The sequence below is a fragment of the Aptenodytes patagonicus genome, chromosome 2 (genome assembly GCF_965638725.1).
Source record: "Aptenodytes patagonicus chromosome 2, bAptPat1.pri.cur, whole genome shotgun sequence".
NCBI lineage: Eukaryota > Metazoa > Chordata > Aves > Sphenisciformes > Spheniscidae > Aptenodytes > Aptenodytes patagonicus.
In genome coordinates, this window is record NC_134950.1 from 148,686,902 (window position 1) to 148,711,487 (window position 24,586).

Consider the following 24,586-nt stretch of genomic DNA (forward strand, 5'->3'; position numbering starts at 1 on the left):
TAAAAACAAGTGACGCTGACAATTGGAACCATCCCAGCAGCTTAGATCTAACCATTTATGGGTATTAATCACTGCTGCATGTACGTGGTGACGGGCTGCTAATGGGAAAGATCCCAAGCATTTTACTTGCTTCACCTTCTTCACCCTTACTTTCCCTTTACTGGGCAGTAATTTCGCTTTCAGCTGAGATCCTAAAGGTCACGCCCTCCCCACACCAATATCGCCAATCATTGTGGACTCTACCCCTCAGGTCTAGTATTCTCACAAACCTTTTTTTCTTTCTTTTTTTTTTTTTTTTAAGCCAAAATTCCATTTCTCCATCACTTTCATAAAAGCACAACTTTCTCTTACCTCCTACCTCTCTAAAGTTGTTTACATCTGCACCCTCCTCATTTTTCATCCACTACCTCCACTTTTGTCCTTCACTGTAAGATAGATGATAAAAGGCCCGAGCATCAGCACGCATTGGCTTTCATTCCCAGTTTTGCCCACTCACTTTCTGCATCACAGGATTATCTGGGATCTGAATAAAAGCTAGGATCCAGCTCCCCCAGGCAATGAACACCCATATTAAAGGCAGGCACTCCAGAATCCATTTGCAGGCACCGTGCTGCAGCTCTGAGCGCAAGTTGAGGCTCTGCACAGCGCGTTGCAGGGCCATTGCTGGCCCCAACCTGGTACAAATGGGGACCGGGATGGAGTCAAAGTAGAATGGATAACAACGAGAACAGCAAGTACTTCTCCCAGAAAAGCTTGAGCTTTCCTTCCCGGGTTCAGGTAACATGTCTGCACAGTGCACAGGGTGGCTTTGCTGCAGCTTTGGCTGTGTGCAAGGGCTGGAGGAGTTCACCGCCCTTTGTGCCTTTGCTAGTCATATTGCCAGCATGTTTACCCTTCTATAAAATGGACTAGTATCACACAGGATGCTGTGAGCCTTAGGGAAGTAAGACACTTTTAAGATTGTGGGTGGAAAGTGTAAGAACTTGGTGTCAGCTCTGTTTTCATTTCATACTTTGCACCTGCATTTTTATCCAGAATCTCTGTCATTGTCATCCTGTTTGTGAGTACTGGGAAGCGCCTCTTCAACTGTCCCTGTTATTTGCATTGCAAGGGCAAATTAGAAAATATTGCCTCTTGCAAGCCCAAGCATTCAGCGTGATGTCCCAACCGCCCCAAAATGACTCAGTGGATCGAAGTCTCCTCCCTGCTGTGTAAACAGGGGGTAGGAGCAAGGACAGGCAGGATGCTCACATCCACCGGCTCTCATTTGTACTTGGAGCCAACGCTGGCACAAAACACGGCTGCACCTCACTCCAAGGGGGAACGGGCTTCTGGCGAGCACGAACCGTGGGTGGCGGGGAGGGGGCCCAGCGCCAAGGGCCCACCGCGGGCACCGAGCCGGGCGGGTCCCCGCAGGGAGCCAGCGGGGCACTGCTCGCTTCCCCTGCCGCTCGCCCGGCACGCCGCGGCGCCCCGGGCTCCGAAGTCCCCGCCGCCCTCGCACCCGGTCCGCCCCCGCGCCTCCACCGCCCGCTCCCGGCCCCGGGGCCGGGCCGCAGCGGGGAAGTCCCGCCCCGAGGGGGGCGGGAGCGGCAGGCTGCCAGCCGGGGGGCACTGCCGTGGTCGGCCGGGTTGACGTGCTGCCGGCGGAGGGTCCTGCCCGTGGGGTGAGCGAGCGAGCGGGCGGGCGCGGCGGGGCCCCGGGACGCGTCTCCTCAGCCCGCCGGGCCGCTCCGCGTCCTCCTGCGGCCCAGACCCGTCCCGGGCTCACCCTTAATGCCCTCGGCCCGACAAGCGCCCGGGCCGGGAAACTTCGCCGGAGTTGAAGGACGAGAGCTACTTCCGCCCTTCCGCTGCCGGCCCGGGAGGGCCTGAGGCGGGGAAGGCGGGAAGCGGCGGCCGCGGCTAACGGCCGCGCGTCGCGGTCCTGCAGGGCTGGGGCCGCGCCGGGACGCGGCGGCCTGAGGTGGGCGGGCCAGCGCTTCGTGGCGGGGAGCGCAGGTGTGAGTGCCGGGGCTTAGGGGGCCGCCGCTCAGCGCGGATAAGGGCGATGAGGCGGGGCCCGGCCCGCCCGGGTGCAGCCCCGGCGGAGGGGGCCGCTGGCGTGAGAGGGGGAGCGGCGGCGGGACGCCTGAGGAGACCTCGGCCGGGACAGCGGCGCTGGGGCCGGCAGGGCTCCTGCAGAGAGACCCGCAGCAGGTCTGGAGCTTGAGGTGATGAACACCTCCTCCTTTCTGGAAAAGTGTTTCACAGAATCGGATGGTAGTTATCAGCAGAGTAACCCCCACAGCTCAGGCGGTCTTCACTGTGTGAGTGCCGCTATGCTGCTATTATTGGTGCTGGTATTTAATGTTTGTACAGTCATAACAAGTTAAATACTGGAACTACATCCTCTCTAGTACTCCTCTCCCATCAGTCCCTGAGGGTGGCTCCATGAAGGAACAAATGCCTCAATCCAAAACTGGGACCTTCAAAGCCTGCCTTCAGCTGCCTCTCCATCTGGAAGCACCCGCAGCCCTCTGCAAGATGCTTCCAGAGTTGCTTAGGCTTGACAAGGCTCAGCAGCAAAGCTCCAGACTTGCCTGCGAGCCTTGTTGGCATCCAGACACCATGCGTTTTCTCTGTGGCCTGAGGTGTGCTGCCCTTTACAGAACGCAGTTGCGGCAGATGCTCTGCTTTCTCCTCCCCTTGCACCAGTTTGGCAAGCTGCAGAGAGGAGTGCTGGTTCTGAGTGAGGAAGGTTTGGGTCCCCTCTGCCGAGTGGGGCTCAGCGCTGTAGCCAAGCCACTGCCCAACAGTGGCCTTGGGTGTTTGCCAGCCCCGCTGCAGCAGGTCTTGTCTTGTGGTGACATGGTCCCAAGTTGAAGCATACAAGTCCTGTTGGTGAGGAACTCAGACAAGCATCTTTTGGCCTAGCAAGTACATGAATATATATGATCTCTAAAAAACTTGTAGATATAATTCTTTTTTTAGGCATGTCTGTTGTTAAGGATGGTATCTTCTGTATGCTAGAGGCTTGTGATAACTCTTGAATGAAACAGATTTTTAGCTACAGGTCACTTGCTTTTGGAAAATTGTGTTCTGCTTGTCTGGAATTCCCCTGTGCTTTTTACTGGATACATTATTCGATGTCCTCTGTCATAATATGTTCTGTAGCGTTTAAAGGTTGTTGCCTTCTTTATGCTGGGGGCTGTGTTTCAGTGATGGGTAATAGGTAGTTTTGTATCGTTTTGTCAGGTACTTTGGGATTGTTATATGAAAGACTACATAAGTGTCATTTATTTTTATGAATGCCTCTCATGTTTTGGAATTTAACAGACATAATATTTGCCATCACGTCACCATCATCATGTTCATTTTTGTAGTTATAATCAAAGGTGGCAACAATGGCATTCAGATGCTTAATTACATTTCATATAGGTGACCAGTGCTAACTTATTAAATTAATGCGTGGCGGAGCAGGAACAAGTGTCACTGCTTCCCTCTGTGGTTAGGGAGCTGTCAGCTTGCTCCTCACATATAAAATCAGTATATAGTGAAGCATATGGCACCAACAAGTTCTGTGTTTATTAAAGGCCTGTTTCTCTGAACATTCTGTGGATTTTATTTCTTATTTCACTTGATGCAGATCTAAAATATTTTCTTTCAAAACTTGAAATACTGAACAAGGTTCATTTTTTAGTAAGCTGAAACCAAGACTTCTTAAGGTTTCATGAAAACGGAGAAAGGAGACTTCTGCTTGCATCAGACTGGCCACCTGTCTGGTAGGGGGAGGATTAGAAATCCATCTAGGTTGTGGAAACCTAAGGTTCAAGTCCCTGGTTTGATTCAGAGCAGTTTTGAACTTAGGTCTTCTGTGTTTCTGGAGAATTTACAAGTCATTGCATTACCAGCTGTATTGGAAGGGAAAGGGAATGTCCCATCCCCCTAGTTCTAAAAAGAAATTTCATCTTTTTCTCAAAACTGGTAAGGTAGGTTTTCGGCTTTAACATCACTTTCTGGTCACAAATTAAAAAGCTTCCTCAGAATTTTCTAAGCAGCGGCCGTGTCTTTGGTCTGATATTAATATGTATGTGGGTAATAATCCAAGAAAGGCAATTTATCCTAGCAATGGCTGGGTTATGTTTCAGAAGTATTTAACTACTTGGATAAGAAGAAGAAAGTAAGAGGAAAGACCACCACCATCTCTTATATGACAGTTTTAAGTAAATCACAATTTTTCAGTCAGATCTCAGAAACATGTAGGATCACTCTTCTCAAAGATATTCTGAAACCTTAGTTTTGCATGGAGCCAAAGCCACAGGGTTTTTCCTGAAGTAACTTCTGTGGAGGAGGGAGGACCAAAGAATGGTATGTTACCTGCTGAGGTACTCTCTCTTTTTCTGCTCTTTCAGGATCTCACCTCTTACCTTGAAGTGTATAAGAAGAATTGTTTTATCCCACAGTTGTCTTTGCCCTGTCCTGAGTCTCTGTAGTGACCACTAAATGAAAGGAATTTAACTCTTTCTTCACTGTGATTTGCATACCTTCTGGCAGGTGGGTCATTTTCAGATGGGTCTGGAAATGTTCAACTGGTCTTACTGCTCGAACTCTTGAGGGTTGTAAACTTAATTGCAGGACTTCGCTCTGTGTCACTCACTTTAGACTGAGTAGCAAAGATTTTTTAAAAAACCAGATAATTAATAGTTTCCAGGACAAAGATACTGAGTTTGTATCTTCTTTCAGAAGCACTGTGATATCACATTCTGTGGTACAAAAAGACAAAACAGTGGCAGGGTTCTATGTCCAGTTCTTGTTAAGACTGAAGATTCAGCAAGACCTGGAAAGAAAGCAGAAGGATATGCAGGAGACCTGACAGTCTCGTCAGCTTGTGTGTGTTGGTTGTTCCTGCTGTTTCACTATTGTACCCAGCTGTGGGTAAGAACTTAGTACCAGGAGTTGTACAAGCAAGAGATCATTGCCTTTGACTACTGCAAAGCATGCAGACTCTATAAAGACAGTCTCTGAGTTAAAAGATACTCTTTAAGTTACACCCATCAGCTTTAAGCTTTCACTTGGCTCACATTAACTTTTCTTGTGTGGGCTAGTTGCTCGTTAGAGCAGAAGTGGACCTTGAGAGGAGCATATGGCTTCCATTTCCTGACACAGCCATAGCAGAACAGTCAGAGTTGAAACTGTGAAGGCTTTTCTTGTGGTATTTTTTTTCCAGTGGGTCTTCAGATTGATTGCAAGTTTTGGGATACAGTTGTTTGCAGTACTGGGAAACTGGATTTAGATGCATGGAACTAAATTCATCGCTCACTATTAAAGAAAGTGGTTTTCTGGACGTCCCTGCTTATCCCAGTTGCTTCAGTCTGCGATCTTGAATGAGGCACTAAACCCCATCTCTACGCTGTTCTCCACTTTGTATAGCTTCACAGGCCTCAGTGAATCAGTGACTGGTATGTTCTGCCACAAAGCTGACCTTGGGGTTGGTTCATCTGAATTTTCTAGCTAGTAATGTCCAGTCTTGACAAGGATGTAGTAATGAACATCACATTTCCATTGCATAGATATGTGTGGTGAGAAGGATGATGTCTGTTCTTTGGTGTCTTTGACCTCCATCCCTTTTCTCTTTAGCTCTGCATGTAGAGATCCATAGACTGATTTGGTGTGGCTCTTGGTGATGGTGCTCCACAGTGAGCGATAATGCTCCATCCAACATGCTTACTGAAATGTTTAAGCTCATGTGAAAATATTTAAGCATATGTGACCTTAAATAGAGAGAAACAGTAAGAATAGAGTTTTGTGTGCTTAAGTTTCAGATTTGAAATTTAGAGGGAATGAAGGCTGGACATACATTTCTGAAAAGCACAAACTTTTTTCCTATATCATGTTGTCCTAGCAAGAAAGAGAGTGTGTGCTTGTAGCCCAGCACCCATGAGAAGCAAGTATGATTCTGTTTAGGCTTAAGAATACAAATGCATGCATCAGCATGCAGGACTCAGCCCATATTTGCATATAGCATAATGTGACTTTAGTCCTGATTTTTGGCCTAAAAACACTGTGTGTGCATGTAAAATATAATTAATGTAATGTGGACCCTAGAGGAGAATTTTTATCTGACCTTTTATCAGGATTAATTTTGGAAGCTGCCCAAAATGTAAAATCCCCTGAAGTTCTTCTAAAGGAGATGGTGATGAAAAACCACTTATGGGGATGTTGGTCTCAGATCTCTCTGAGGAAGAGAAACTTCAATGTGACTTTGCTCAAAGAAGCCTAGGTTTTGAGACTGTTATCTGCACAGAAATAAGGTAAAATAAAAGTCTGACTCTGTTGTGCTTACAACAACTGAACTTTAACCACATTGAAAAAAAAGTGTGCGTAGTATTACATACTAAGTGGCTTAAGCTCTGCCTCAGGGGCAAATCACTGTACAGGTGCATATGTGGTCATGTGCAGATCACATGTGCTAGCTTTGATCCCAAAGGTATGGCCATACTGTGAAATCGATATGAGAGGCTGCACTTTGTTCTGGTGTGACTGTTCAACTGTAAGGAAGAATCCTGTTTTATGTATGTCTGGCTCAAAGCCTAGCTAGAGCAAGAATGTGACCCTCAAACCACGAGATGCTGGAAGGTCTGTCTGTCTGCCACTAGCTGAGCAATGGGGGCAGTACACAGTGAAAATTTTCACTTACCCTTTCAGGTGAACATTCAGAAGCTTTGCTTCTCACTTGCCCAGTTCCTTTCCCCAAAGTGTGCTTTTTGCAGGTTCTGAGGGCACCTAATCAATATGTTGGCCTTTCACGTATATGTAACAGTGTATAAATTTCTCTTACAATTTAAGTGACTTTGCTTTTAGGTTGTAGAACATTGCCAGTGCCACTCAAGCAATGTAACTGCTGTGTGTGTACATGCATATTTTGCTGAGGCTTCTGCTTATCACCTTATGTAAGGCTTGGCTAGAGTTCTCCCAATTTTTTTCATGGCATGTATCGTAACTTAATATAAAGTCTTACTTCCAGTATCCCTTCTCACTTCTGTGGTATGAAAGCTTTTTGGTTGCCCAAAGCATATATAGAAAGTCTAGTAAAAAACAATATTTAGTGTTTCTTTTAGCTTGGCTTCTTAAGGAAATTTACGTTTCTGAATGGTTTTGGGACCAGAGCTAGGTCGTTGAAGGCCACTGCACCACTGCATTAACCCACTATTCTGAGTATCTCCAGAACAGCATGTTTCAGGAAAAAATGCAGCAAGGTAGGATAGGCGATGCTTTTTAAATATTTCCCCCAAGAGTTCCCTAGGTTTTGAATCTGTTGGCCAATTTCTACCCAGTCGAGAGAGTAGAGATATCTGAAATGGCAAGGTTCTTACTTGCTCCATGAAAATATAGCCACCCAAAGATGGGAAACTGCAGGTGCCCCATTACAGGAAGAGCTGCAACATATGCTTGTATGGGGTTAGACAGGAGTTCTTGTAGGAGAGAGGCACTGTAAGCGTTCCCCTCCTTTCTGAGAAGAGCTTTAGTCAAGGCATGAAAAATCTCCTGTGTGACATCGATCCTTAGGACACAAAGCCTTACCTCAGTGTTGATGCTCATGGAAGTACTAGTGTGCCATCCTTACACAGTTTGAGAGCTAGGAGGAAGGCCAGCACTATACATACAGTGTCCTTGTCCCCTTAGTGCACTTCTGCACTAGTGTTGTGGTTTAACCTGGTAGGCAGCTAAACACCACGCAGCCATTCGCTCACTCCCCCGACCTCAGTGGGATGGGGGAGAGAATTGGGGAAAAAAAAAAGTAAAATTCATGGGTTGAGATAAAGACAGTTTAATAGGACAGAAAAGGAAGGGAAAATAATAATAATCATGATAAAAGAATATACAAAATAAGTGATGCACAATGCAAATGTTCACCACCTGCCAACCAATGCCCAGCCAGTTCCCAAGCAGCGGTTGCTGCCCCCCCGGCCAACTCCCCCCAGTTTATGTACTGAGCATGACATCACATGGTATGGAATACCCCTTTGGCCAGTTTGGGTCAGCTGTCCTGGCTGTGCCCTCTCCCAGCTTCTCGCTGGCAGGGCATGGGAAGCTGAAAAGTCCTTGGCTAGTGTAAGCACTACTTAGCAACAACTAAAACATCAGTGTGTTATCAACATTATTCTCATCCTAAATCCAAAACACAGCATGATACCAGCTACTAGGAAGAAAATTAACTCTATCCCAGCCGAAACCAGAACAACTAGGCAAGGGCCCACACTATGAAAAGCTGTCATGATAGGTTTTGTTTTGTTTTTAATTAACAGAGTATGAAGGTAGTGAAAAAAGAAAACACTGCCTCTGAATAAATAAGATTACTTTCCTTAGCTCATTTTTCTGACTTAGCTTGAAGTTCAGCAAATCATGATAATCTCATAGCTCCAGTTTGGGAGAAGAAAAAGACCAATGTCACTTCGGACCAATGTCAATTCTGAAGACAGGAAAGAATAAACATGACTTTAATGAGAATAATCTGTGTCACCTTCAGAGAAGCACATCTGCCATTTCTGCAGAAGAGAGAGGAGTTTGCCCAGAAACCTGCATTTTTTTCATAGTACTTTTACTCCATTTCCAAATTCTGTTTCTTCGGCAAAATAGCCCAAAAACAATATGAGATGTGCTGTTATTTCATGTAACACAGAGACAACTAGTGGTGCTGTGAGTGCCTGTGTAGGAACACGGCGTCGCAGGCTGCTGGACACTTTTGCAGACATTGATGCAGAGGGAATTGCTGGCCTAAATGACAGGTAAGCCTGTATCTGTCCTTCTGGAGCAGATGCAAGTTCACTCCTACTGCTGCTCTCACCCAGACAGTTGTGGTGAACTCTGCTCCACAGCCCCTTGTAGCTGCACTTCCCTGATGCAAAAAAGCCATGCTTTTTTAAACCAGTGTATGAGAGAGAGATGGGTTTCAGGTGTGTTTGTCCTGTAATTAGCGCTTGTGAATAAATTTTTGAAGAAGGTAAAGTAGATCTGGCACCTATCTGTCAGAGAAGTTAGAAAACTTGCTTGTCTGGTGGGGAAGAGGAAGAACTGTGCTGGCAGTATTGAGTTCATTCCACCCCGTAAACCTCTACAGAGTTGGCAGAAGCATGGGGGAAGAAAGAAGTTCATTTTTTAAATTCTTCCTGACATAGTCTATACGTGTTCTCTTATCCTCTGCCTCTCCTCTTCCTTTGTCTTGCTAACTTTTTCCCTCGTTACAAAATGTTTACGTGTGGGGAATGGTGATATAAAACAGCATAGACTATCTCATGGTATTTTGCTACAGATGTGTCATATATTTCTAATTTGGGGCTTTTCCATGCTCTGTAGAGGTTGCTCACAGTAGAATTGAATGCTCAAAGCATTTCCTCCATCTGTAAATACATAGCGAACCTGCGCTATGTCACATTTCCTAGGCCTGCATGGTTATAAAGGAAAGACCCTCTTACAGTGCTCTTGATGCAGCGAGGACAGCCCTTGTTTCTAAATGGCAGCTGTGTTTAATGTTTTCTGAATATAATAAATACCTATTGAGCCATTCTTTTTGCTTTCTTGTAAACTTTGTGTCACAGCAATCTGGATTTAGTGTCACTGTAATCTCACATTGTAATGTAATGGCAATAAAATGATTCCCATACAAGTCTAGAGAGAATCTGTGCTAATACCATTAAAATGTGCTTACTGAATCAAAACAAATGCGGTGTTAGCATGTGGAAACTGTGTTTATGCGATTATAATGTTTCAGCAATATGAGATTACTGTAGGAAGCAACTAATCCAAACCTAGAGAGACTTTCCATTACAAGGCCATTAAAATGACACAACGACTGAAGCGCAAGTTTCAGATGGGAAAAGCGGAAACACAAATCTTGTCATCAGTATTCAGGCAAAACATCTATTGAACTCAGTGGAGTTTTTACCAGAGTCAGGAATACAGTACCATGACCTTTTTAGCAGCAAGTCTCTTTTCTCTTAACAATAACTCTAGGAAAAATATTTACTTCATCAATATTTAATAGTTGGCTAATGGTGAGAGTCGTATTTTATGCACCATACAATTGGTGGTTGTAAAGATTTGTCCAGAGTTTATTACAGAAATGTTAAGGTATTGTTTCAAGGCCGTTGTGAAATAACACAAGTTTTGGTTATATCTTAAAGCAATTCTTATTTTCTTTTTATCTGAATATGTAATTTTCAGGAAATACCATTTATTTCTCTGTTTATACAGCACCTAGAGCAGAGAAGCCTTGTCCTATGCAGGAGCACCTTGGCGATACCACTGCATAAATTAGTGATTTCCAAAACCAAAATACCTGTTATTGCCAGATAAGAGCCTACCTGTTTATCTTTTGTCATAGGAATCCGCACCTTTCCCCCTCCCCTCAGACTGGGTTAAGATTCAGTAAATATAATTCACACGTCTTATGTAGGACCATCTAAAATATACTTGTCTTCTTCAGGATTGTTTCTTGGCTCCCTCCGTAGCCCATGGAAGGAGGCCAATATTACAGAAAGTGACGTGTCCTGTTCTATTACAAACATTCAAAATAGGCTGGATGAGTTGCCTATGGATGTCTTTCCATCTCCACTATGAAAATGGTCTAGACAATTATTCTGTGGAAGACATACATCATTTTAGATGGCTAAATGAGGTGATATGAATTCAGTCTTTGGTGTATGAAGGAAGAAACTTTCTTAGAAGAAAGGTCTGTGTAAAACATGGCATGCAAGTCATTAGTAAAGCATCAAAAACATTGATTTCTGTGGTAACATATATATGCTTAAATTAAGCAGCAATCCTTCTTCCATTTAAAAGGTGTTTGCACCTAAAATCTGTTTTAAAGACACTAATTAAATTCTGGTTCCATCAAATGAATCTTACTAGCAATAATATATCATTATAGCATAATTAGGGCATCCTATCTGTGTAAGTGACAGTAGCAAAGGTATCAGGATGCTGGTTTTAAAAATAATTCCAGTCACGGGTTGTTGGCTGTCTATATTTTTCATAATTTTTTTATTAAAAGCGGTGGGTTTCTAAAACTGTGTTAGTAAGCAGGCACAGACATTAATATTAATTATATTTTTCATGCAGATAAAATTAGGCCTACTTTAAATGCTGTTTGTGTCAGTTTCTGTTTTTGTGATGCTTATATTTATAAAAATCCTTGGCCTCAATCAAAAGGTTCAATAGTAGGCATTGGTTCTGTAAACTCTGTATGTGTGCTGTAATCTGAAAGCTAGAGTCTAAAAATCAACAGATTGGTATCTGCTACAAGAGAAACCTGGCACTGGAACTGGTAATTTTAAATGTTTCCTGCTGTTATAAATCAGAAGATGACAGCCTCAGGCTATAAGAAGATCTCACACATGCAACCATAGGTCTTTGCAGTGGTCAGGCCAGATTAATTGAGGGTAATCTAAATTAACTGTGTTGGAAAGGAATTAGTGGGAACAAATGTTGAAGTCAACTTTTCATCAAAGTAGTAATCTGAAAGTGAGCAAAAATTCACATTGAATTAGAGTGGCCTTTTTGAGTAACTGCGCTATTAACTAAAAAAACCTGAAGTGGAAGCTTGTTAAGGAAACACACAGTAATTGCTTTGTGTCAAGTTTTATCAAAAGAACTTCAATATTTATATATTTAATTATATAACAAAATATTTATATAGGTTTGTTTTCCTAAATAAATGGATTTGAAAATTGTCAATGAACATGGGGAAAGAAAAGTGTGTCTCCAATGCAGAGAGTAGTTATCACTCTTTATGCTGTCAGGGTTTTACTGAATACCAGAGTGTAGATATTTAACACCAAAAAAAAAAAAAAGGGGGGGGGGGGCAGAAAAGCAAAGGTAATGCAGTTATCTTAGAATTATCTTAGTCTCTTTGCTGTGCATATAAGACTGACTCAGATCATTGAAACTTCTCCAGAATAGTGGGTTGCTCTATAGAGCACCAGCTTTGCTAAAGTATAGAATTAGTGACTGGGTTGGACAACTTAATTGAATTGCAGCTAGCAGCAGTTTCTGACTAAGACAGGTATTTTGCTTTTAATTATTTGCTCAAGAATAATATTTTCTGAAATCATGCACTTCTTAATGTATTTGGCAAAAAATAAATCATTATATTAATCAGCCAACAGTCTGTTCTATGAGAGTAATTATTCTTCTGCCTTCTCAAACAAGTCAACACACTAGTCTAGAAATGAAATTCATAAAAGAACAGCTCTTCCTAAGTCTGCTTTTACACAAGGCAAGCAAACATAGTCAGTCAGGCCTTTCTCTTTCTTATGGATGGCCAAGTTTTCATACTAAAATAACTGCCAGCACTACAGACTTCACTAGGCAGGTGATATCTGCCTTTTGCAGGGGCTGGGTCACTTTCGTACGTTGGTACTCTGACAATGACTGCTTCTCGTGAGATGAAAGTATCCCCAAAGAGATCTCGACATTCTTGTGCCCTTTGATATGTAGAGTTCAGTGCCCTTCAGATTTCAGTTTTTCTGTCATCCTGGTAGATTAACATTAACAGTTAAAAGGAAAGTGTCCTCTGAGGGCTTCACCAGTAACAAACCCATGTTTATGATATTATTCACTAAAAGGGAGACAGAAATGGGAGAGACCTCTCTCTTTAATCAATAATGCATGCTCTAGTTAGTCCTGTCCTCTGGACATCATTAAACACGTATTTTGTTTCATAACTGATGATTTTGGTTGACTAGGGATTATAACTTTATATCCTGAAGCCTTTGCAACTAGAAGATCTAACATGAACTGGGTAGTCAGCTGTGTTTAATGTTAATATGGCACATAAATGAAGAAGACTACCCCCACCCCCAAAAGAAAAAAATACCCCAAAATCCCAGTGGGGAGAGCTGCAGCTAATTCTAACCTGTAGCGAGTCAGACCAAACTTGCATGGGGCAGATGCCTTTGACATGAAAAACTGCAGACAGTTGTCTAAACGTGTATCTTTGCACCGCTCATTTGAAGTTTTGAGAAATAACATTGTTTCGTTCATGTTGAAGAAAAAAGTCTCTTAGAGGCCGAGCCATATAAATTAAGCGTTAGGTTAAGGTCTATTCTTAACTGGTAAAATATTTGGCCAATGAAGCTGATGGAAAAAACACTTCGGCTTCTGCCCCGCTGGTTGAGGGCCACACTGTATCCTTAGCAACTGTTGTCAGCTTTGGAGGAGTTGTCCTGGGCTGTTCCGGACCTCCACAGCACAGCTGGCAGGAGAACGTGAGCCTCTGTTGAAGTCTAAGGAGCAGATGATCACCCCCATCCCAGCATTCCTCATACAGAAGGGCAGACAAGGTGCCCAAACACGGACCGCTTCCTCGGTGTGCGAGGCGGGTAGTGAGTCTTGGAGGGCACAGATAAATAAAATGAACGTACCAGTAAGGAATATTCAGCCTTGGTGCCAAGTATGTTCATCTGGTGGCTCAAGCTGACAAAATTTGACAGCTGCTGAAGAGCAGAGAATCCTAAATGAACATACAGTGGTTGTTATTAAATAGGAAAAATGTATCTTAATGTGATATTGACTATAGCACAATAAATGATGATGATTTCCCTGTACTGGAGTGTGGTATTTTTACATTGCTGGAGTACTGATACAAGCGCAGTTGAGTAAATGCTTTGTTTTCCATATTGACCACTCTGCTGGAAACAGCGTTTGAAAAGTTTCCAGCAAACACACACAGTGTGTAGGTACGTGTGTGAGAGAGAGGAGGGAATTCATAAATTTTGCAAGAAATGTTTGCTCCATCTGAAATGTTTTTGTTTCCTTTCTTCTTCCTTCCCAGACTCTTTTAATCTGATTTATTTTTCCTCTTGCTGAAGAAAAATGCCTTCCTTTGGAGGGAAAGCGCAGACTGTCTTGGGCCCTGTGGATCCGGACTGCCTTGGCTATACCTTGACTCATGAACACTTGACTATGAACTATAGCAGCTGTTTTTGTCCACCTTCCCCAGGCCAAGAGCCTCTGTCTGATGGGCCCATTGAGATGAAGAACTTGTTTTGGATTAAGCAAAATCCCTACAGCCATAAAGAAAACCTTCTTTTGTGTCAGGAAACAGATGCTGTGAAGGAGGAGCTGTTGCATTTTAAAGCAGCAGGTGGTGGGACGATCGTGGAAAACACAACCACAGGAATTGGTCGGGGTATGAATACTTTGAAGAAACTTGCTGAAGAAACTGGAGTCCATATTATTGCTGGGGCTGGGTTTTATGTGGATTCCACTCATTCTCCTCAAACACAGGCCATGACAGTGGAGCAGGTAAGTTTTAACCATTGCTTTGGAGTCTCTCTCCTATGAATTATCCCTGGGTAAGTCAAAGTTGGAGAGAAGTTCCAGCAAAATAGATGAAATCTGGAAGTTCTCAACGTGAAAAACTTGGGAACAGCATTACTGCTTATGTGTTACAGCTGGACCAACACTACTTGTGTGTGCTGGGATTATCTGTCAGCATTTCCAATTCTTAAGCTCCATTTTCTCTCAGAGATTTGTTATAATGCAACAGTAAAAGGAAAATAAAGTACTTCATGTGTGGGCATCTGGTATTCTGTTCTTTTTACAATTTTTAAGGAAGGAGTATATCCCTTCTGCCTCTTTTGTCTCTTTTTCTGGCTAATTGCTTCCTAATGAGATCACCCAGAATTCTTGTAAAAAGCATAAATAATTGCAATATTTACAGGACAGTTGTAAATCATTGCTCTGCTCAGGCTAGCTGCTATATCTCTCTTCTCTACCATTTGTCCAGACTTTTCAGGGCAGAGTCTACATCGAATCATTTGTACAGTGCCTAAGACTGTTTTAATAATGACAAAGGTCCCCAGGTATTCCTATAATAATAAATATTCATTCATCTTTTATTAAGAAAATGTGATGATAGAGAGAAGAGGGAAGGGAACTCTCCAAGGCAGGAGGCTGTGAATGTGGATGAACAGAGCTGAGAAAAATTTTTAAAAATCCGTCACAGTTTACAAATGAGTCAAATTCATTTTAGAAATCAATGGTCAAAACTTGAGCAGATGTAAAGTGATGCAATGCTGCCCACCACACTGGGCCCAAGATGGCCCAAGCTATACAGAACAGTACTAGTTTTCCTAAATATTCTTGTATCGTTTGAAATTTGATACAAATAGATTTCTTGGGGCAAAGGTTTCCCTTCTGTATTTGGTGGACTGTGGGACACCCACAGATGTCCTGTACTCAGCAGGTAATAAATACTTAATCCAGTCCAGAAGACAGTTGCTTACTTAGAAGGGGTTGTGCAGTGACTGATCCATGATAACCGGTGGTTCCTCATTTGCCAGTGAATTTGACATGATGATATGTTTTCTGATTAGGAAAAGACAGTTTGAATATTTTGTTGCCAGCCCTAGCTAAGCTATTTAGTGGCACAGGATGTTGCTGCAGGAGAGGTGTTCTTCAGGAAAGGAGTGAATTCTGTATCATAGGATAAAGTGTTGGGCAGAAGCCTGCTGTAAATTGTAATAGCTTGGACTGACTTTTGCGTGTAGATTGAGTATTTACCAACATGTTGTATGAGGCTATTGAGGAGACAATAGTGGGGAGTAAGGATAAGTTACAGATTTATTTGAAAATTGGTATGGGTTTTTTTGGTTTCCTGGCTTTGCTTGCAAACCTTCCTTCTTCCTTTGTTCATTTTATTCTTCCTTAAAATCATGATTTCCCTAACATTCAGGGCCAAAGAGTTAGAAGGTCATCATCAGTGCCATTTTGTGCTCTGAATTCTGAATGTATTCTTTAAGATATATGGCCTATTCTGGAAAAGAAAAACTAAAGCTGTTAACAAACTGCTTTTATTAGGAGATTCTGATGTCTTTTTTGCTTATGAATATTTTAAAAGCAAGCTAATTTTGACCCTGTAAGTTTGTCAGCTGAGCTTTATTCTTGTAGTTCTGAAGTCAATTGGAGCTCCTGTCGTTTTATGTTGGCATTCCCACAAGCAGGATTTGCCTTAAACTTGTCTCTTCGGGATCTTTGCCAGAGTTTCTCCCTTCCCTATCTGAATGACAAGGTTTCCTTATTCTCTGAGCCCTTGTTTTGCAAGAAATTACATTGAATTGTTTCTGGAGCCAATTCCGGAGTGCAAAGCACAGGTTTCATGCAGAGCTAACTTTGTTTTTTTTAAAGAAAAATTAGTCTCAGCCTAAATCAGTGTTCAAATTTTATGTAGACCAGCTTTCCCAGCAAACCTGGGCAACTGTGTGAGTGGATACTGTTAAAGTGATTTGCTTTGTGTTTATTTTGGTCTTAGTGAATGGCTAGCATAACGTTAGTTGACAGAAACCAGATTTTAACTGCAGTGTTTTCACACACCCAACTGTTAATTTAATAAGTTCAGAAAGACGTTGGGAGTATAACTAGCACAGTGTCCATAGGCCAAATTTGATGCTATTTAACACAAATGGTATTAATAACCAAAAGTCTCATTTTCCTGTTCTCTAGCTTACAGGCGTTATTGTTGATGAGATACTCAATGGAGCGGATGGGACTAACATCAAGTGTGGTGTGGTGGGAGAAATAGGTTGCTCCTGGCCTTTGACTCAGAGTGAACGCAGAGTGCTTCAGGCAACAGCGCAGGCTCAGTCACAGCTTGGGTGCCCTGTTATCATCCATCCTGGCAGGAACAGCGATGCACCTTTCCAGATTATCCGCATTCTGCAGGAAGCTGGGGCTGATGCTTCAAAGACAGTCATGTCTCACCTCGACAGGTAAGCAGATTATTCTGCTGTCCTTCTGGCAGTGTTACCACAACTCACCGGGGTTTGGAGGAGCTACTCTGCAAATAGCTAGGTTTCTGTTGTGCGCTGGGATCATGACATGAAGAATTCAAGTTTACTGACTTAAAATATGAAACTGCTTATATAGAGCTTGATAAGCTTCCAGCACTTTGGTGGGGATCAGCTTTTAGGTTCACACTGATAAAGAGATTTGGGGGTTTTAAACGCTCTCTCTGAAGGCCTGGGAGCGAGATTAAGAATATCTGTAGCCACGTTTTTAAAAAATGGGAATTCCGTTAGTTCGTATCCCTGCACAAATCACTGCATTTACAAAGCATGGGACATTGAGCAGCTCTCACCAAATTGGGTGGGAACCTGCTGGGCTTCCAGCATTTTTGAAAACTGGGCCACTCTTAAGGGCCTGACCAAAGTCTCTCAGATACTAATGGAGAACTCCTTGATTGGCTGGATACTGGATCAAAGCAGAAGCCAGACCTTTTCAGTTCTGCTACAGAAGAAGACAGAAGAAATATTGCTTACAAAATAGTTGGGTTTTGGATAGTTCTTAGCATAGACGAGAGAGCTAACTTTTAGTTTCCTGTAGACCAAAACCCAGGAGCCCCACATCAGACGTGGAGAGGAATCGGGGTGCTTTTCTCTCTCCAGTTTAGAAACACAGCCTCTTATTACCAAATCAGTTTTGTATGACCTTGTGCTGCTCCTGGTGAGCTGGAAAATGTCCAAGCATTGATTAGTTTGGCCAGTTGCTGAATAATGGAGACTGTTTGTGGTCATATGATTCTCAGCAATTGTATTTGTTTGCCCTCAATGTGAGTGTAATCAGGCAAGAGCACTGTATTCCAAATTTCTAATGGTTATAGGCTCTAGGAGCTTGTAAATCAAGCTACAGGTGTTTTGTATTCACACAGAGCTCAATGTTTTACTTGGGGATTTTAGGAGCATAAAATTCAGTGCCACCGAATTTTATTTATATTTGTTTATATATAAATGATACGGGCATTCTTTATGTATTTACCTGCATTCCATTTTATCTATAGCTATATTTTTCTCTCATTTTTAAAGAAAAACTCATTACTTAAATCTTCGTATGAAGGAGGACTGAGCAAGCTGCAGGTGTCCATACTTAACGTAGCCGTTTTGATAAAACATAAACGTCCAGTTATGTTTTTTTGCCTTTATATGCTGTTGTAAATCGTTGAATTCAGTGATTTATTGGTGGAAAATAAGCAATATAAGTAGGAAAAGAGTCAAGACAGAGGTGCAGTTTCACTAACAGCCACTGATGCACAATATGACATTTCCTTATACTCCTTCTATCATTACTTTCACACATTCAGGTTGGCACTTGCTATAACATAGACTCTAAACTACTGTGAAGTTTGGCTTTGCAATGTGCATTTAACATTTTAAGTCTCCTCCAGTGAGAAGAATCCACGTGGGAGCATCCCAATCCCTTAAATGTGAGATAAATTTGTACATAGCTCCATATTTCATGCCTGCTTTTGACATAGACAGAATGGTAGTTTTCAGGTGGATTTACAGTCAAATGATAAAACTAAAGTGCTGGCTACCATGTTTTGCAATTTAGCACCTTAGAACAAAAGGTAGCAAGTGTCCGTAGTGAAACTATGGTGTAGATAAAGGCTGGGAAGCAAAAGCTATTGAGTCTTGGCTTTGGCCATTTGTTAGGGATCAAGGTTATAAAGGTATCTTGGTAGAGATCAACATTGATTCACTTGAGTAGCTTTTGTTAGAAGGCTCACAGCAACTGTTATGAATGCCTGTTTGATAATGTTTTAGTGGACGTCGCTGTGGTGACTTATGGATGAGGTCCAAACTACAGGATGCTTCCCTGTGTCCCATCTCCTCTTTTGTGCATTCAGGGCTGCTCAGGGACATGTGTTGCCCAAACACCTAATTCCAGCACAGAGATTAGCAATTCTAGCTGGGAACTGCTGCTGCTGCTGCCGCTACATCCGTGCGGCTTACAAGGGGACCCAATGGCTGATGAAATGAAGCTCTCCTGCTCTTCGTTGGGACAGGGCGCCCAAAAGCACAACACTAACAGTAGTTTTCAGAAGTTGTTCTGGCTGTGATTTTGAAATATATTGTTGGGTGTTTTTTGCCACCTGCACAGGGATGAATACTCTTGGCTGCTGTCTCCCTGTGAACTGATCAGGGCTGGATCTAAAATGACCTGTTCTCTTGCTCTGCACTTTGAAAACTCATTTGATAATAAATGTTCAATCTCTGTAAACTGTAGCATTTATTTAAAAATAACATTTTTTATTAATTACAGTTGGCAAGTCTTAGACTCCTGCTGTGATGGCAGGCTTGTTTGAACAAGGGTTTTCTCTCTTTCAACGCAGCTGTTCCTCCTACTTGATCCTGTTGTTAAGTCATAATATTGAAATTGTGACATCAGTCATTTCCATAGCAACAGACTATGATGTAATTGTATAGGGTACAATTACTTTGTGACATCAATATCTTCAATAATAAAAAAAAATTAAACTACTGCCCTTTTGGTTAACTGTGCTGTTCTTGAGGAAACTTGTGTTTTTCTTAGATGAAAAAAAACTGTGTTGTGGTTATAAAGATAAATTTATAATGTGTCATTTGAGTGTTTTTGTTTTCTTTGGGTAGCTTATACTCTTGGTAAAAGTGTTTCAACAAAAAAAAAATATTCTGGAGAGCTCTTATTTCAGTTGCCATTCTTTTCTGAATGAGTGATGGGTTTTAGTAGCTTTGTTCCTTCACTTTTCAAATCTGCTGCAAAGTCCATGTCCCAGGTACTCACAGTGCCATTATATATTTTGGTGAGAGCGTTTCCTTAAGGCATTCTGGCCATCTCCCAGTGCAAACAATGATATATTGCTGTTCTAATGACAATCTAGAAACATCACTGTACAGAATAGAAACTAAAGACAGAGTTGTGTATTACCGGTGTGTGATGGATGAAACAAGCCCTGGATGTAGCTGTCTCCTGTAACTCTTTTGGGAAAGTAAATCTGCCTTGTGTAAGTTATCCATTGTCTTTTTTTAAAATGTCACTATGAATTAACCTCCTCCTTAAACGTCCTTCGTTGTTAGGTTGTCTGTTGAGAGGTTTAGTGGTATCGAAAGTAAGTAACTTTCCTGTTTCCATTTAAAGATTATCTTAAATGTTTTCATTATTTCATGGGGGAAGAGTTGGTTTTGGTTTGGGTTTTTTAATGCATGAAGTCCCAGATGAATGTGAGAAAGATAATGCTGTGTATCAGCTTAAGGTGCATGTGTCAAACAGGAGTCCTGTTTTTCAAAAGGGTGAATTAAATCTTAGGTTCTTGGTTTTGTTCCTTGCAAGTAGGAAGTTGCAAAATACCTATCCTTGTACCATGAAATTTTTTTCCTTTCCATTACAATGCTGACTTTGTGTTATATATGTTCTGCAGGACTATATTTGATACAAAGAAACTTCTGGAATTTGCTAAACTGGGATGCTATTTAGAGTATGACCTATTTGGTACAGAATTTCTTCACTACCAATTCCATCCGGATATTGACATGCCAAGCGACAATGAAAGAATTGCAAGGTATCTGCTTCCATGCAGTTTATGGTATAGCATTGCCATTGACGAATGTTATTGGTAATCGTTTTAAGGGCATCACAGAGTTCAAAATTGTCTTTTTTCATACTAAAATAATGACAATTTTTTTTCTGCTGCTGTCACGTCTTTAGGGCAGCGGGTATAATTTCTTCTGTCTGCAAAGGAAGATGTAGAATCATAGTGTTGTAGAAAGTTACTTGAGAAAAAGATCAAGAACTTTTTAAACTTTGTCCTAATTCCATGCTGATTTGGTTGAATTTTATCATTTACTGCATTTATATAGACTGTAAAAAAGAAAAGGCTGGAGATACAGGACGTATGTTAGGGTTTGGCTTTTGTTTGAAACATAGTATTGGAAACCTAGTGCTGCTACGAAGCATTATCTGAGTCTGTTACATCTCCTCATGAATGCGCTGAGCAAAACTCATTGGTTGTCTTGGATGGATTTGATCCGTGCTTCCGTCCTGAAAACCAGACTTTTGTTCTTCCAAGCACTTTATCACCTCTCCTCCCCTTCTCCTTTTGCCCTTTCTCTCTTTTGAAGGATGAGATTCCTGTCTCCTCAGAACTCCCATGCTCCTCACACTGGCAGGGATACCTCTTCCCTGCTTCTCATCAGCACATGCAGTCTCAGCTCAGCTGCACAGCAAATCTGTTGTGCTGTGCTAACACAAGGTATTGCCAAGGAGATGCATTCCTTGCAGAAACTGTCTGAGACAGGTAGGATCAGCTGGGAATGGGCTTCTCACTCTGTCCGGAGGTGTGATCCTCCTGTGCTATTTGTCCACAGTGTTCATGCACAGTGAAGTGGCAGGTTTCTGAGGGGTGGGGTGCTAGCCTGCCTGTCTCTTTTTTCCTACCAGAGTCAGAAACAATTCTTTTTTTCTCTTTGATGAGAAAGATTTTATGATCCCTGATCACTAATGAAGTAACTTTCTAGCTTTCACTTATATTTCAGACATAGCTTCCCTGCCCCTCATTGTCAGATTAGCCTTGAGACTTTTCTTCTCTGTTTTCAGGCTCTTCTCTTCTTAAGAAGGTGCCGTGGTTACTATTCCACTTACTGCCAAGCGTTTGCTGCTGCTCTTAACACTAGAAATTGTTTCTCTCTCTTAACAGGGCTCTCAGTCTTGCACTCAGTATTTTAAACTGTTGCAATGAATCTGCAGGTTTCACATTTAGAATGGGTAAAGTTGCTCCCCTCCCCTGCGCCTCCTCCCCTCTCCCGTGCCACTGGAGGTCAGCATGTACAGAAGCACCTTGAGGAATATGTGTAGAGGAATGGACTATGCCTTGGTTAACAAGTGCTTGTTCAACCGCAGCAAAGTTTTCATTCCAGCCATGATACTTGCTCAGCCACTGGTGTCTCTCCTTAGACATTAGACTCTCTGGCATTTGAGTATTTCTTGCAGCAGGCTGTTTATAGGAAGAAAATACGAAAAGTTTGTCTTCTCATTGTATGGTGTGAATATGTGCACTTGAGTTAGAAGTGCCATTCAGTGGATTTTGTTGGGCTTTTGATGCACCAACACTGGACATACAATGGTAGTGGCAATCTCCTTAGGGTTTTTTTTGTCAAACAGCACCAGAGAGGTGGAAATCAAATTGACCTTTAAATGTGTCAATGAAAATATTAAATGGAAAATATATGTTCAGGTCTTGTCTATTCAAAACGTAAACTTCTGTAGTCATGCCATACGTATTCAAACACAGTTTAGCTGTGTGTGTACTTATGCATTTTTGCTGCAATCTACTGCCAATGCAAGTAAACAACTGAATTTTTTCAGGGACAGTTTTTCTTTGAGTCAGAAGCAAGTACTTACTAGACTCGCAGGAATGAGCAAAAAGCAGCAATGAGTATGGAATATAAAGGATCATTTGCCTCCCCAACCCATGAAATGAGTCCATATATGAAAGGAGATGATTCTAAGAAGATGTTTGGTCAGCAAGGAACTTAGTCCTTCCAGTGTCATTGCTCTCATTCTCTGGTTGGCTTGTGGTCTCTCTGTATTTCAGGCTGGAGAAGATACTTGTGATGTTGTAATACTACGGTATACGTAGTGTTGTGCACTATTTGGCACTATTTATGGTGTCTTTATGAAAGATGCTAATTTTTTACCAAGTTATATCTTACTTGCATTCTTCCTGCTGCCCATATTGATTTGATCCTGCTACATGTATCTCCTCATAACTAATTGTAATAAAAATGGACAGTAAGGGCTTTCAGATATAGCGTGGTTGCTTATAAAACTAGTATTTGCTTTCTTGCTGATCAAAGCACAGTCAGGAAGGTAAGAATTAGAATTTCACAGCACTGGCAAATGATGAAATTGGGTGCCTGCACGAGGAACGAGCACCTTCCAGGTCTGGTCTATCTGTCTCTGCCGCTTTAACGCTGCAATCTACTGCCAAACTAAACTGAAGCTTAGTGGGAAACTTAACAGTCATGCAATACAGACACCCACCGAATAAATTCTAAAAAATGAGCTGAGCAAGGGATTAAGGTTCCCAGGTGAAATGTGGAACAGAAGGACTTGTAGCAGACTGGTTACAAGGGAGTGACCAAAAGGATTACTTCTTTTTCCAAGCTGACTTGCTGTCATTTTGCCAAGTCTGTTTAGCTGGGCTGCTATATTAACTCCTCTTATTTCCTGGCATATGCTAGCACTGTGCAATGCCTGTCTTATTTATCTTCTTCTTTAATGAACAACTTTGAAACATGTTTGGATGATAACTGTCTATATGGAGTATGATGCTGACAACTTAAATTTTTTATTAACCCGGTTTGCTAAATGGAAATTAACTAAAGATGTGAAAGTACTTGTGTAAATGAGACAGGCTTTTGTGTAAATTTGTGTGAATGAGACCTGTCACACAGAGTCTGGTCCTTTACAAATGTAATGGGACTAGCTTTGTGACAGCAGCAAGAAGTAACCCCATGAATCGATGGTGCTGAGAAGGAGTTTATGTAGGAAATTATTACTTACTTGTGTATATACAACCTGTGTCCCATGCTTGGTGATGCTGAAGTTCTTGAATTCCTCCATGGACTTAATGGGATTGGGAATGCAAAGTCATGTGCCAGCTGGAAAGAGTTTTCCTCCTCCACTTTGAGATGTGTGGTGGTATGTTTTCAGAGGTGGATTTTTTCATTCAATAAAATAAGTGTTTTAATTTCAATTAAATGTAAGGAATATGTCTTCTGAGTACCTAAAAATAAGTGGGTTTAGTTATAATACAGTCCAGCAGTACAGTAATGTAAAAAATTTAAATCCTGCTCAGTTCTGTGCTGTTGCAGAGTGAGAACGTTTCACTGACGGGTATACTTTTTACTTTTGCAGGATTCGTATGCTGGTCGATGAAGGCTACGAAGACAGAATTCTGATCGCTCATGATGTGCACACTAAGAATAGGTTGATGAAATATGGAGGTCATGGATATTCACATATCCTTAAAAATATAGTTCCTAAAATGCTAATTAGAGGCATATCCCAAGATAAAATTGATAAAATACTCCTAGCAAATCCAAAGCGGTGGTTGACTTTTAAGTAGGAATAATGAATAAGTATTCCTATTTTATAGGGAAGCTTGATAAAATTCAGATTTGTTTCAGGAGAGCAGTCATTTTAAAACTTGGTTCTTTTCAGAGAAACTGGAAGTTATTAATTAGATGTGAACAAACCGATTATGACTTTTATTTTTAATTAGAACAACAAAATTATGTATTCTCTCTGCATTTTCTCCCTTCTAAAAACCTGTTCATGAATGATTTACTGGAGATGAGCCTACCTGCAAAATCTTTTCAACTGAAATTTTAAAATAATTGTTTCTAGAGAGTAATCTAATACTATTACTAAAAGTTACCCAAAAATATTTTTGAAGATGCATCATCTGGACTTTGAAGGAAATTACGGTTTTCAGTTAAGTCCCCCTTTTCCAGGGGATGATTTTGATCCTTGTAATATTGACAGTCTTCTAATTATCCTTATATTCTTTAAATAACGTTTGATAAAAGGTGTGGGACTTTTAAATAGCTTCCATAGATAACAGAGGGCAAAAGAAATCTCAAATAATTCTAAAAATATGTTGTTTCTTTCTAGTTTAACAATTTACTTATTTTTAACTGAAAGTGTAAAAAATATGTGGAAAAATGTATTTTCAAATAAAGCAATTTGATGACCTCTTAAACTATGTGCAGTATTATTACGGATGTCT

At 41.5% G+C, this 24,586-nt stretch overlaps 1 protein-coding gene across 5 annotated transcripts; it reads left to right on the forward strand.

Moving 5' to 3' along the window:
- The first annotated feature begins 1,598 nt into the window (after positions 1–1,598).
- On the forward strand, positions 1,599–24,555 carry PTER (phosphotriesterase related). 5 transcript variants are annotated; one of them, XM_076331617.1, is made up of 5 exons: positions 1,599–1,667; positions 13,814–14,286; positions 16,486–16,751; positions 20,216–20,356; positions 23,713–24,555. In XM_076331617.1, exons 2-5 carry the CDS (start codon positions 13,855–13,857, stop codon positions 23,921–23,923), a joined length of 1,050 nt encoding a protein of 349 aa, XP_076187732.1. In that variant the 5' UTR covers positions 1,599–1,667; positions 13,814–13,854; the 3' UTR covers positions 23,924–24,555. The 5 variants fall into 5 exon arrangements, with proteins under 5 accessions (XP_076187732.1, XP_076187735.1, XP_076187733.1 ...); XM_076331620.1 differs by having other exon boundaries at positions 1,660–1,667; positions 13,851–14,286; XM_076331618.1 differs by lacking the exon at positions 1,599–1,667 and adding an exon at positions 4,467–4,536.
- The last annotated feature ends 31 nt before the right edge of the window (positions 24,556–24,586 follow it).

What these genes read in the sequence shown, in the direction of transcription:
- PTER (XM_076331617.1), top strand. Translation starts at nt 13,855, where the DNA reads ATGCCTTCCTTTGGAGGGAAAGCGCAGACTGTCTTGGGCCCTGTGGAT. An exon ending in AGGCCATGACAGTGGAGCAG is followed by an intron (nt 14,287 to 16,485) that starts GTAAGTTTTAAC and finishes CCTGTTCTCTAG; the next exon opens with CTTACAGGCGTTATTGTTGA. An exon ending in GACAATGAAAGAATTGCAAG is followed by an intron (nt 20,357 to 23,712) that starts GTATCTGCTTCC and finishes TTACTTTTGCAG; the next exon opens with GATTCGTATGCTGGTCGATG.